The sequence below is a fragment of the Spathaspora passalidarum genome (assembly GCF_000223485.1).
Source record: "Spathaspora passalidarum NRRL Y-27907 unplaced genomic scaffold SPAPAscaffold_4, whole genome shotgun sequence".
NCBI lineage: Eukaryota > Fungi > Ascomycota > Pichiomycetes > Serinales > Debaryomycetaceae > Spathaspora > Spathaspora passalidarum.
Genome location: NW_006767428.1, coordinates 1,154,585 through 1,168,631, shown reverse-complemented (window position 1 = coordinate 1,168,631; position 14,047 = coordinate 1,154,585). Strand labels below are relative to the sequence as shown.

At 38.9% G+C, this 14,047-nt stretch overlaps 6 protein-coding genes across 6 annotated transcripts; 4 read left to right on the top strand and 2 right to left on the bottom strand. All coding sequences in view use genetic code 12, as the record gives it.

Moving 5' to 3' along the window:
* Positions 1–6: 6 nt before the first annotated feature.
* Positions 7–4,314, bottom strand: CTA3 (Cta3p; the record flags this gene model as incomplete). Its single annotated transcript, XM_007375631.1, has 2 exons — positions 7–4,209; positions 4,299–4,314. 2 exons carry the CDS (start codon positions 4,312–4,314, stop codon positions 488–490), a joined length of 3,738 nt encoding a protein of 1,245 aa, XP_007375693.1.
* Positions 4,315–4,944: 630 nt separating this feature from the next.
* GAR1 (H/ACA snoRNP pseudouridylase subunit) lies at positions 4,945–6,871 on the top strand (the record flags this gene model as incomplete). The annotated part of the gene is made up of 1 exon (XM_007375629.1): positions 4,945–6,871. The coding sequence occupies one exon, from the start codon at positions 5,040–5,042 to the stop codon at positions 5,661–5,663; it is 624 nt and encodes a 207-aa protein (XP_007375691.1).
* On the bottom strand, positions 5,788–6,846 carry SPAPADRAFT_139850 (uncharacterized protein; the record flags this gene model as incomplete). Its single annotated transcript, XM_007375630.1, has 1 exon — positions 5,788–6,846. One exon carries the CDS (start codon positions 6,844–6,846, stop codon positions 5,788–5,790), a length of 1,059 nt encoding a protein of 352 aa, XP_007375692.1.
* Positions 6,872–6,958: 87 nt separating the features above from the next.
* On the top strand, positions 6,959–7,756 carry SPAPADRAFT_153310 (uncharacterized protein; the record flags this gene model as incomplete). The annotated part of the gene is made up of 2 exons (XM_007375628.1): positions 6,959–7,056; positions 7,134–7,756. The coding sequence occupies 2 exons, from the start codon at positions 7,026–7,028 to the stop codon at positions 7,547–7,549; spliced, it is 447 nt and encodes a 148-aa protein (XP_007375690.1).
* Positions 7,757–7,847: 91 nt separating this feature from the next.
* On the top strand, positions 7,848–8,237 carry SPAPADRAFT_139740 (uncharacterized protein; the record flags this gene model as incomplete). Its single annotated transcript, XM_007375627.1, has 1 exon — positions 7,848–8,237. The coding sequence occupies one exon, from the start codon at positions 7,848–7,850 to the stop codon at positions 8,235–8,237; it is 390 nt and encodes a 129-aa protein (XP_007375689.1).
* A 516-nt stretch (positions 8,238–8,753) lies between these two features.
* Positions 8,754–14,047, top strand: PLD1 (phospholipase D; the record flags this gene model as incomplete). The annotated part of the gene is made up of 1 exon (XM_007375626.1): positions 8,754–14,047. One exon carries the CDS (start codon positions 8,754–8,756, stop codon positions 13,992–13,994), a length of 5,241 nt encoding a protein of 1,746 aa, XP_007375688.1.

Below are 14,047 nucleotides of genomic sequence, written 5' to 3'. Positions count from 1 at the left end.
AACAAAGAAAAGTTTAAATTTGAGAATATCTAATTCATTTATATATCTCTGTCCGGAAGGATATCCCGGTGGAATATGTTAACCACAGTTTGAAATCTAGAAATCTAATATGGTTGCGCCATAGTTGATCTCATTGTTTGGAAATTTTGCAGTCAATCACGTGATGAACCGTTTTTGTTTCTTTGTTAGCACGATAAATTACCCCCCGCTTAGTCCCGCCACAGTAGCATTGTTAACATTATCTTAAAGAACGTTTCCACGGATTACAAATATGATTTCCTAAAGGGGTTAAAAAATGCGGTCAGACCAGCGGACAATTGGAAAGTCGGACATATAGGTATTACGATAATGGTCCTATATAGTTACAATAACGCAAAGAAAGTGGGACCATAATAACATGCTTCAATTTTACAAGCTAAATCAATAAAACAAGAATACACAAAACTAAAAATAGAAAAGAGACCAAGTTAAATTATTTGAAGGTAGTTTAAGCGTTATCCAACAAATAATTTGTAGCGGCTTCTAAATTCCAATTTTCCTTCTTCAATGCATCAGTTGCAGTTTTTTCATCGAAGCCCATACCTATCAACTCTTGGATTGCATACTGATTCTCTTGAGATGGTTTTGCAACCGCATCTGTAGAAATCGTAGGTTGAACATCGCCACTTGAAACTGGATTCACTTCATTGGTTGCCACATTTGCATTTCCGAACCCGGCAAACAATTGCTCCCATTCGTCATTGCCTTCGGCTTTACCATCTTCAACTGAAGTGCTTCCATTTGTGAAATCAGGGGCATTAGAGTTGGTAAATTCATTAGAAAGACCCCCAAAGTCATCTCCTGCAAAATCTTCAACTTCTTCATTATCAACTTTTGCAGCCTCCAAATCATCAAACTCATTGGCAAACGCATCGTCGATGCCTCCTTTATTCACCTCGGGGGTAGCAGGCTGCAAATTATCAAATGCACTATCAAAATCACCAAAATCTGGTGCCTTTAACGCTTCACCAGGAGCAGCAGCAGCTGCAGTTGCAGCAGCGATGGTGGCTGCGTCGGCAACCGGGTGAGTAGCAGCAGGTGACGACAAATGATCTACTGCATCATCAAACTTCTGTTCTTCTTCATCTTCAGAGGAATCACTTTCTTGATAATCGAGTTCCTTGATTGGAGGGAACTCTTCACTCTGATCACGCGCCTCTTCTGAATTGACTATTTCAAAAGATTCATGTCCAGAAGAACCCTTATCACTACCTTCACCACGAGCTTCATTGTCAAAATGATCAGTATTAGCCGTGTTTGGAACTGTCTCTTCGTCATTGCCAATATCTTCAAGAGTTTCACGGTCACTTATTTCGTCAATATTATCATCTCGTACAGATAAAGCAGCATTGTTTTGAACGCTTGATGTCAATGAATCAGTTCTTTGAACACCAACCAAAACACCAGGCATACCTACCATACCACCAACTATACCGGCATTACCAGCTTGAGGGAATTGGAAATCTGAGTTACTAGGGGAAGTTATTGGTGTTTCAGTCTCATCAGCATTATCAGTTGCAATTGAAGAAGTAACGTTTGTATGAGTATCTTCTGGTTGAGAAACAGACAACTCTGGGAATCTCTTGCTAATATCTTCATCGGCAGTTTCAGTTTGAACAGAAGTTTCATCTTCAGCAACACTTCTGTCACTAACTTGTTCTGCGGATTCGGTTGGTTCGCTTGAATCCTTGTGATGAAGCTCACCAGCGATTACACCAACAGCAGCTCCAGCGACAGCACTTGCTGCAGCTACAGGAACAGTAGCAGAAATACCAGGACTAGCAGTAGTTGGCTTACTTTTTTCAAGTTCAGTTGATCTTTCGAGCAATTCTTGTTGTTCACGTTCACTGGCAAGTCTTTCTCTTTCAGCGTTATCTAATTCCAATTGTAACTGTTTGTAAGATTCTTCAATTTCAGTAATATGTCCTCTTAATTCTTCACATTTAACAATGGATACTTGTACTTGAGATTTCTTGACAGCAACTTTATTTGACAATGATTGATTCTCGGACAGTTTTGTAGCAACTTGACTTTCAAGTTGGGAAATCTCAGCATTATAAGTTGCCAACCTTTCCTTCAACGAGGTATTCTCCTTTTGTAACTCATCCATGGCAGCCTGCTTTTCATTTAATTCTGACGACAATGAGTTCAATTTGGCCTCAGCAATAGATGCTTCTGATCTCAAAGCTTCAGTTTCTTCCTTGGCAGCTGCTAAGTTGGATTCTACTTGTTGAACTTGTTTAACTTCATTGTCATACGAGGATCTCAATTGCTTCAACTTGTTTTCAATATCTACTTTAGTACCTAAAATTCTTTGAAGTTCTTGTTCTGCCCTTGTCTTTTTTTCTTGCAAGTTAGAAGTTTGACCAGCAAGTGATTTGATTTGGTTGGAGAAATTAGCAATATCAGAAGTTGCTTGTGACAATTGACCCGATATAGCTGGATCAGCCAATAAATCATCATTTCCTGCGCCAGCTTGTTGTGATCCAGTTCTATTAATCGAGATGGTTCGGGCAGGTGGAGGAGGAGTAGCTGGCACAGAAGTAGCACGCTTTTGGGGAGGTGGTGGAACACTTCTTAAAGCATCATAGTTAACTGTTCTTTGTTCCTGTTCTTGCACTACAGGTGGAGTAGGAACAGGTGACAATTCTTTAGGTTTTTCCTCCTGCAACAAATTATCAACCCCTTTATTTTCATCACCAGTATGTTTCAGCATCAATGATTGTCCAAAAGTTGATGTTGGTTTGAACGAGCCAGTAAAGTTAGGACGTGCTTTTGCCAATTCTTGACTGTGGCTCAAATCACTACTAGATGCACGTTGTTGCAAAGTTGGTTGCGGAGGAGTAACAATTGATGGAACAGGTGGAGTACTAGTTGTTGAACCAAAGATATCTACCAAGTCATCCATTGAAGATTTTGGAACTTGTGGGCTTTGAACAGCAAGACCAGGTTGAGCTGCTGGTGGTGGTGGTGGTGGTGGTGGTGGTGCTGACTGGCTTGGAAGAGCTGATTCAACAGGTGCCAGTGGTGCGCCAACTGGTTGAGAAGGTTCTTGCAAGGATGAAAGAAGGGCATCAGGGACTATATTAGGCAATTCGCCACCAGCCAACTTTCTATTTACCAAAAATAATGCAATAGAAAACTCCAAAATTGTAAAGATACCAGAATTTTGAATATCTGATAAATCCCACACGGTGGCCAAATCTTGTTGACTCAATTTCGAAGTCATCAAGAAAGAGGCAACTTGGTCAGGATTCAAGGATCCAGTTTTTTCTTTATCAAGGTTGTTGAAAATTGATTGGTATTGTTGCTTCATTGCTGGAGTTACGGCCCAATCATTGTTCACTGTAGCGGTGGAAACATTTCTCGTGGAGGGAGGAGGGTGTCTAATAGCAGTCAGTTGAGAATTGATCGAACTATGAGACACTTGACGAGCTTGTACTTGTGCTTGTGGAGTACTGTCTGCTTGTTGATCAACTGATTGCCAAACTGAATCAGGAAGGAAAGGAGGTAATTGTCTGATTGAACCACTGAGTAAGCCTTGAATCAAGTGCATGGCAATGGCAAAACTTCCAACATTTAATTTTCCGGTATTAAATCTATCAACTAATGTCCAAATTTGGCCTAAAACAGGTGTTGGCAATTTGGCCTTCAACAAAATTTCTCTTGCTTGTTCTCCTCCTAATTCACCTTGAGCAGAACCAACGGTTCTAATAAACAATTGGGAGAATTTTTGATAGTCTGCAGCGCTTAATGGAGCAATTGCAGAAGCAGAAGGAGGAGGTGGAGGTGGTGCTTGAATACCAGCGCTTGGTAAATTAGAAAGAAAGGAACTGCTTGTTGATTGTGGCTGTAAAGTCAAGTTGGCAAACTTTGGAAGAGGACCAGGGACATCGGCCAATCCAGGAGTTGGATGATGGCCTGCTTGGGTATATCCGATCAATCTCATTGCGTAGCAGAAACCAAATTGATTCAAGAATCCCAAATTGTCTTGATCAGCTATTTGCCAAATTTCCCCTAAAATAGCTGGTGGTAGGCCAGAACTTTCAAAGGTTGATCTTGATTTCTCTCCGGTGATGATACCAGTGTTTTCTGGATCCAAAGATTTAAATAATTGCGTGTATAACTTCTTCTCATCTGGAGTAAGCCCCACTTTGAATGTAGGCGGTGCTAAAAATATTTTGGGTTAGTAACGGAACCGGCGGAGATAAGTGCGAAAGGCCTGAATCAATCAAAGAAACAAGTTTTGTATCACATACCTTGAGCGCTACTCATGATGATGGTCAACTAAATAACGTAAATGATTTTATAAACAATTGTTACTTGTCGAAGAAACCAGTTTTAACGTCGGAATGTTTAGGTTAGTGAATTTGCGCCGATTTGATTAACGTTCCTTTTTTCCACCGCGATATTTTCCACTTTGCACGACCCTCCGGACCGATAATTTGGACAGCTGGCTCGGAAGTAACTAACCACATGATGTAGCAATATTCAAAGAAGCGTCATGCATTGTGCAAGTGTAGAACTGGTTTATAGTTTCATTTAAGGGAAGAGATAAACTAGTGGCTTAAGCACTGCTACTTCTGGAGATATTGATCCACTACCCGTGATTTAAGAAAAGGGGAACTTGACAGCGGTGCATAGTAAAGTGATTGTTAATGCTTAGATAGAATGTTGGATATGTAGCTATCTCAAACTAAACACTTGTAATCTCCCCATATTGTATTGGTTTCATTATTTTGCAGTAATTATAGTAGGTCAGACGACATTTCATTATGTTCTCAATGTCGTTCCCCAGTTAAGCAAAAAAAAAAAAATAGTCTCATAACAATCAATCGATGAGGTCTGAATATTTTTCTTATAACAAAATTTTCTAAGCATTATTTGCGAAGACATCTAGTCTACAAGAGAACCAAGAAGAAGAAGAAGAAGAAGAATATCAATCCTCCTTTTCTCCATTCTTTACAGATACACACATACATATATATACAAACTAAACAATGAATAGAGGAAGAGGCGGATTCAGAGGTGGCCGTGGTGGTGGAAGACCAGGTGGTTTTATTCAACAAGGTCCACCAGATACCGTTTTAGAAATGGGTGCATTCATGAAGGCTTGTGAAGGTGACATCGTTTGTCGTTCTATTAACGTTAAGATTCCTTACTTCAATGCTCCAATTTACTTAGAAAACAAAACCCAAGTTGGTAAAGTGGATGAAATTTTGGGTCCATTGAATGAAGTATTTTTCACAATCAAGCCATCTGAAGGTGTCAAGGCTGATTCCTTTAAAGAAGGTGACAAATTTTACATTGGTCCAGATAAGTTATTGCCTTTAGAAAGATTCTTACCAAAGCCACCTCAAGTTGGTCCAAAACCAAAGAGAAAGTCTGCTGGTGGTAGAGGTGGATTCGGTGGTGACCGTGGTGGAAGAGGTGGTAGAGGTGGCTTCGGAGGCCGTGGTGGATCCAGAGGTGGATTTGGTGGTGGCCGCGGTGGCTCTAGAGGTGGCTTCGGCGGCCGTGGTGGATCTAGAGGTGGCTTTGGTGGTGACCGTGGTGGAAGAGGTGGTAGAGGTGGATTTGGCGGTCGTGGAGGTTCCAGAGGTGGAAGAGGTGGCCGTTTCTAAAAAAAACATCTATCTGAATAACATTAAACATTCTGTATAATACAATATATCGACTAGAAAAGTCTCTTTTTGTTTTGATCAATTCATTCAATGCATAACAAGCTATGTACAAGCAGTAAACTATCTAAAGTAATCCACAATTTTGAAGAACGGAGCACCTTATCTCTTTAGTACCAAATGCTTCCGGGACATATTTATTAACTCTGGCATTTGTAAAGAATATCCTAGGAGACAACGCCATTTCCAAGGTATTAGAATCAAATAGGATTTCCTTGTAGTAATTCACGATATTTTCATTAATTTTTTCCACATCTGGTTGTGACCCTTGTTTGATTGATTTTCTTGGTATAAATTTGTAAATAACTTGATCAACCTTGGTGAAGACCAAATCAAATGGAACACCCTCATTCACTAGGTGGTCAACTATATACATATCTTCTTCTTTAACACCTTCAACTGAATCTACCAACACCAACACTTTCTTAAGTTGAGTACGATGACTTATATAGTCGATAACTGCTTTCCCTTGTTTGTCATCTCCAAATCTACCATACCCAGGACTGTCGACGAATCGAAGCTTGCTTCCGATATTGAAACAGTTCAACGTTTTTGTATATCCAGCGCGAGAAGACACATACGCCAATTCCGCACTTTTGTTAACTCCCTTTTTATTACCAACCAATAAACTATTTACCAAGGAGGATTTGCCTACATTAGTGTGTCCCATGATTAATACCTCCGGAAGCGGACGTAAATGCCTGGGATTAATTCCGAATGACTTTTTGGAGTTTGCAATAGTTTCATCGTATTCAGTTTTGTTATAGGGGTCCATTTCTTCGTAGCGTTCTTGTCTTGCTTTGGAAAGACGTTCATACTTGACATCCGGAATCTCGTCATAGTCTGCTAGTGTCCATTCAAGTTCAACTTTCAGATTATTAAAGAAGGTTTGTGATTTCGTTATTTCAGGAGTTGTAAATTGTTGGTATTCAGGTGCTTTAAAGATTTCATTTAGCTTTGAAGGAGCAATGATTTCCTTTATCCATTCCTTTGACTTTTGTGGTTGGATAGGTATTTTCGGCTGTACCGGCTTGGGTAACGGAGGTATTGCAGACACTAGGTAGTCTATTGATGCACACCTTCTGGATATCAAAGGTTTGAAAACGGTTATACTCCTGGATATCATTGGTGTCCTTGCTTGAATTGACTGTAAAAGCGTTGCAAAAAAAATTTACATAGAAAAGAAAAAAAAAAAGAGCGTGTGTGTGAGTGTGAGAGATCTCGGTTACTAGAAATGGAAAATTGTTATTTACGTGGAGCTTTGATCAGACAACATTTACCACCAACCCCTCATACAACGCTAAAATGGTTTCAGTCCGACTTCCAGTGCTAGTGTGTATGTATCTTACTTAGTTTGGATCAAGGATCCTATGTATACACAATGATTGACGCTTACTAACAAGAAATATTTAGTGTTTATTCTTACATTGGTAGGAGCAGGATATTTGGGATTTGCTCTGATACACTTGCCATACGATAAAACAATTCACTTCTTTACATTTACCATACTAACCATGGAATTCTACTTGATATTCAACACCAAACACAAAACATCCACAATACTAAGGCTAATCACTTTTCTTGTATGTACATGTGGTGCCAGCATCAGTCTGGAAATCATTCAAAATGTCGTGAACCCAAGTCGAGTCTTTGATGTCTATGATATTTTGTTCAACATGGCAGGAAGTTTATGGGGGTTGATAGTTTGCTGTGTAGTTCAAGACTGGAAAATGCAAAGAAACAAAAAGTTGAAGTTTAAGTATAAGACAAAGACAACGGTGTCAGTATCGCCGTCGTCATCGATAACAAAGAAACTAGAAAAGGTGTGATTTTGATGTAATGGTGCATAAGCAAGTTTGCCTATCACTAATTTCGTGTAAGCAAGGTTTGCTATGACGAATTTCGCTAGTGGTATTTTTTTACTAAGCTTACTAAGCTGACAAATCCGTGCGACATAAAACGGCGCCATATTTATAGCATTATTTCAGCACCATTCGAGAGCATTTAATTTTTGTTTAATCCATACTTTACTTCGATAATTATAATAATAATTATAATAATAATTATAATAATAATAATAATAATAATAATAATAATACTATTTGCAAGGTCAATCACTATAACAACATGTCAACAGAGTCTAAATTCTACGGTGGGATCGTGTCATATGATATCCACACTTATTGGAACAATAACATTGACGCCGAGAGAAAATTCGCCTACGAATTGAGAGAAAAAGTCCTCAAGGATTTCGCTGACGAAATTAGTAAAGGTGAGATTCGTGTACACCAATTCTGGGAAAAGCCAATTGGGCCGCACCCAGTCAACATGTGGGAATTGGATTTTAAAAGTCCAGAGATATTCAAAGTTATTGTTCCTTACTTTCAATTGAATCACGGTAACCTCTCAGTGTTGATCCATCCAAGAAGCGATAAGGGTGATCTCAAAGATCACACGGACCATGCATTATGGCTTGGACATAAGGTTAGATTAGCAACTAGTTTACTTAAGGATTGATTTATATAGGGGGGATATATATGTATGGTTTAAATAAAAAAGTTTATGGCGAAAACTGCTATTCTCTTTGTAATCTTGGCAACATTTCGTTAGGAATTCTGAAATTACTGAGGCTATTCGTTACTTATAGTTGCTATTTACTCGTAAATGTACCTGTTGTAAGGGCTAGCCGGCAGCGTACATTTTACCGCTACACGTTTGGTGCCGTCAGCACTTTTTTTTTTATTATTTTTCTTCCCTCTGGGGAAGAGTCCGCCTACCGGCTTAGCCCTGAGAATCAATGCGCACTGTTTTGATTTCTTCTTGACATCTGTCACTCTCGTGTTGCCACAAGTTTTATACTTATGTTGTAAATATCAAACCATACCAGCATTACAGCGCGAAAACTAATACAATAGACCTATAGAAGCGAATTGATTATTACATTGACGTCTTTTTATTAGTTGGAATTTCGTCTTATTATTTTTCATTCCGCCTCTAACCTCCTCCCCCCCCTATATACTACAATACGCTGTTATGCTTGATCAAATTGATACTAACACCGACCACCAAAATGGAACCACCAAAGAGAACAACAATCATTTGGAACCACTGCTGCAAGAACCTAATGGATCTAAAACTGTAAATGAAGAGGATGGACTCTTGCGAAAACTTAGTCATCTGTTGAGTCGTCAAGAGTTATTCGTCCCAAGGCACGGAAAAGAACGAGGTCGCTCACAATCTCCATTAAGAGAGACCCCCGATATTTCAAAGATCTTCAAGACGGTCTCTAGAGAAACAAGATCTGAAAGAAAGTCTGAATCAGATCCAAGGCGATCAAGGTCGTTACTGGATTCACCGCATATCGTATCCAACCCGTTTTCGTTTTTCAATAAAAATGATGACAAGAATGAATTACGATATCGTTCAGACGAGGAAGAAGAAGAACAACATATGAGAACTTCAATACCAGAGATACTCTCATCACCGTCTCTGATGCCCCCACAGGCCCTTAACCATGAAGACTTGGATGACGGCCATTTCCATAGACGAGAATCTAGAATTCCCTTTACCCATTCACAATCATTCCAAAATTTCTTTCCTTCAATGTTTGGAAGACCAGGTTCTCAATACGAAACTCCAGTAAATGATGGGCACGATGCCTTTCATCTAACTCCCGACTTGACCAAACAACAGAAACTCAAAAAGAGGTGGCAGAATTTCTATCGTAACCGAAAACGTGACAGAAGAAGACCTAGTGTGAATATAGGCTATATTGACGAAATAAGAGAAGAGGCAGAGAAGCAAACTGGTGTACGTGCTCAAAAGCTAATTGGTGGCTTAGCCCTCGGTGGTCCAGCAATAAACTTAATGGCTTCGTGTTTATTAGAAGACGAACGAGGAATCTCGCGAGCACCAATTTTGTTGTCATTAATTGGGTTGAACATAAGTGATGTGTCCTTGAGTGATACCACCAGGATTAGGAAATTCAAGATAGATTTGGAATATGGGGTTGGACCGCAAAGAATGAAATGGTGCATTGAAAGAAATGCCAAGGATTTGTTATATTTACATTCAAAATTCAAGTTTGAAAGTTGGATTGGTAATAAGAATAGCCAACTTCCAAAATTCCCCAAACCACCATTCAAGAAATCGGAGATGATGAAATTGAAACGGACCAGAACAACACAGACCCAACACGCCACAACTACAGAAGACCAAGGCGGAGATAATGACAGTGAATCACTGTTTTCGTTAATCCCACGATTGGGATTTGGAAGTATTTCATCCATGACGTCAAATGAAAATAAGGGACAGCCACCACCGGATGAAGCAGAAAGCCGGAGAAGAAATGCTCAATATGTCAAGGATGTTGAGCTGTATCTAAAGGAATTGATTCATCTTGTTTCGTTAAAGCCACAATCTAATAGGTTATTTGTATTTTTCGAAATATCTCCCATTTCATCATTATTGAGTTATGAGACTGGATATGTCGGGAAACAAGGGGTGGTTCATATAAGTGGAAGTGCACGATCACAAGGATGGAGAGTAGGCCATTTCAAAGCTAATGATTTGAAAGGTATGATTGACAGACGGTCGGAAAAGTGGATGCTTGTTCGTAATTCCTATGTCATGTATGTATCGGACATTAATTCAACTTCACCATTGGAGGTGTTTCTTGTTGATTCTGATTTCAAAATAACTTCAAAACATGAAGATCATATCACGGAAGATGTCGAATCAGACTTTGACGATTCTTCACTTGTCCAAAGAAGAATGGCGTTACTCGAAGATAGTGATGCTTCCAATATTGTATTCCCTCATTTGAAAATCACGTTAGAGAATTCCGAACGTAAATTAATTTTGAACCCCAAATCTGCCAAGGAGCAAAAGTTATGGATCTCTTCACTTATGGAAATGAAGAATTCTACAATTTGGTCAGAAAAACATAGGTTTGGAGCATTTGCTCCTGTTAGAGAAAATTGTTTTGCTCAATGGCTTGTTGATGGTAGAGATTACTTTTGGGCCGTATCATCCGCATTGGAAATGGCCAAGGATGTGATTTTCATTCATGATTGGTGGTTATCACCAGAAATATATTTACGAAGACCAGCTAATGGGAACCAACAATGGAGACTTGATAGAATTCTTCAAAGAAAAGCCAAGCAAGGGGTTAAGATCTTTGTGATTATCTATCGTAATGTAGGATCAACTGTTTCCATTGATTCATTATACACAAAGCATTCAATTTTATCCTTGAATGATGAAAATATTCATGTTATTAGATCTCCTAATCAATTACTTCAAAACACATACTTTTGGGCTCATCATGAGAAGATATGTATCGTTGATCAGACCGTAGCCTTTGTTGGAGGAATTGATTTATGTTATGGAAGATATGATACACCTGATCATGCATTGGTTGATGATTCCAAGATTGATTTCCAAAGCCTTGGTCCCGAAGATATACCCACCAATGATGACGTTGTGAATTTCCAAACATTTCCCGGTAAAGATTACTCCAACCCTCGTGTCAAGGATTTCTTTGACTTGAATAAACCTTATGAATCAATGTATGATAGGAACATCACCCCAAGAATGCCATGGCACGATGTCCACATGTTCACCGCTGGTAAGTTAGCACGAGACTTGTCTCGTCATTTTGTTCAACGTTGGAATTATTTATTGAGACAAAAGAGACCAAGTAGATTCACTCCACTTTTGACACCTCCTCCTGACCTCACTGATGAAGAAGCATTGATGTATGGAATGGACGGGACCTGTGAAGTTCAATTGTTGAGATCATGTGGTAATTGGTCGTTAGGATTAAAAGAGCATGAACAAAGTATCCAAACAGCCTATCTTAAATTAATTGAAAGTTCAGAACATTTTGTATATATTGAAAACCAATTCTTTGTTACTTCTTGTTTAATTGAAGGTACCGAAATTCAAAATAGAATCGGGGATGCATTGGTTGATAGAATTATCCGCGCACATGAAGAAGGAACAGTTTGGAAAGCAGTTATTGTCATTCCATTGATGCCTGGGTTTGAATCCCAAGTTGATCAAGCGGAGGGGTCGTCTGTGCGTGTTATCATGCAATGTCAATACATGTCGATTTCTCGAGGAGAAACATCGATATTTGCTAAACTAAGAAAGAAGGGAATTAATCCTGATGATTATATTCAATTTTTCTCATTGAGAAAATGGGGTAGAATCGGTGTGAATCGTACTTTAGTTACGGAGCAGTTGTACATCCATGCCAAGATCATGCTTGTTGATGATCGAGCTGCTATTATTGGAAGTGCAAATATTAATGAACGGTCAATGAGAGGTGTTAGAGATTCAGAAGTGGCTATTATTGTCAGAGATAAGGAAATGATTGCTAGTACCATGAATGGAGAACCATATTTAGCTGGTAAATTCGCCCATACATTGAGAATGAGATTAATGAGGGAACATTTGGGTGTTGATGTAGATATTCTTGATGTTGTCGAAAGACGATTCAAGAAGTTTGAAAATCTTGCACGATCAATGGATGATTCCACATTTGAAACCAACAAGTTTAAGAATATTGAAAACAGATATTTGTCAGCCATGGTTGAAATCGCATCCAGAGATATTTTGAATGAACCCGAGGGAACAAGAAGATGGAGGAATTATTCAATTGCTTCTGAATCCAGTCTCAAAACTACCAAGGTTGAATTTGAAGAAGAGGATGAATTTGATTTACCACCTCCTATGTTTTTACCAATTTCTCTTAATAATAGAACTGGTCCTCATGAAGCTAATAAAGGTATCCGGGACAAAAAGAAGCATTCATACGATAATAGAGTTCAGAATAATGCGGGACATAAACAAGATGTGTTTGGTACTGGTCTTGACAAGTATAAAAGTAAGTTGGCCAAAAGAGCTAGATTAAACAGTGGAAGATTCCTTAAGGATTTATCGGTTAAGTTTATAAAATCCAATCCAGTAGGTTCATTCTTGCCTGATATTGACCATGTTCGTGAATTTTTGGAAGCTGATGATATCCATATGACTGATGAGATGGATGAAGAGTCTGAAAGAATTATCTCGGAAAGAAACAAGGAAAGATGGTTGTTATTAAAGAAGATTTCATATTTACAACGTGTTGCCAGTAAACAAAACCGTAGCAACGAAGTGGAGAACAAGAGGAGAATGTCTGCTGGTATGGCTGCTCTATACAGCAATCTTCCAAAAACTGCTGAATCAACCGAAATGCTGACAGGCACTCCTGATCCAAGTGATAAAGCGTCATCTGATGGCAATAACATTAACAGGCCTGGTATTTCACTTTATAAAAAGTACCCAATCGTTTCATTAGATGAGAATTCCATTAAGGATTTAGTCAAGAGTATAACCTCTTCTGAAGCCAATGTTTCCAAATTTGTTGATCCTTATGGATTTGAAGATCCAGTCGACGATGAATTTTATGATTTCCTTTGGAATGAACATGCTAGAAGGAATACCGATCTTTTTAGAATGGTTTTCCATAGTCAACCGGATGATGTTGTTAGTAGATGGTCCGATTACACTCATTTCACCAGTCTTTATAGCACATTTATGAAGGCTCAAGATTTAAGTGCCGATTTAAGACAAGAAGGAACAAGAGAAGGCTCGCAAGAAGCGGAAGAGGTGGTTGAAATTGAAGAGGAAACAGAGAAAAAGAATATCAAACCAGAAGATCTTGGACTACTTGGTAAAGTCCCACCTGAAAGGGAGGAAATTCCATCACCTTCATCACCAGAATCCAAGATGAGATTTAGACTAGGTAAAAGAACTAGTATTTCTCTTGGCCTGCCAAAACTCGAGAATTCAATCCCTGCTGAAAAGGTTGGAGAAGTGGAGGAAGAAGAAACCAAACCACCACAAATCGAAGAACTGGAAGAATCTCCTAATGATTCGCCAAATGAGCTGGATGAATCTCCTAACGAAGAACCCGTGTCTCGAGAAATAAGTGGCGAGGCATTGAAGGAAAAGACAGCTAGTAAACTGCCACCATTACAGAAACCATCTGCTTCATTTTCAAAAGCACATAGTCGTACTAGACGTAAACGAGCTGGTACGTATTTGGCAAGAACCAAAATGAATAGTGGAGAGATTATATATGAACGTGATACTGCGGAAAGATTATTGAGTGAAATCCAAGGGCATTTGGTGTATTATCCTACTGAATGGTTAAATGTTGAGTTAGACAACAATAATTGGTTCTACAATACCGATAGGCTTCCGCCAATGGAAATTTATGACTAAACTAAATAGAAATTGCTTTTTATATAAATTAATTTATCGTCTCGTATAGAAAA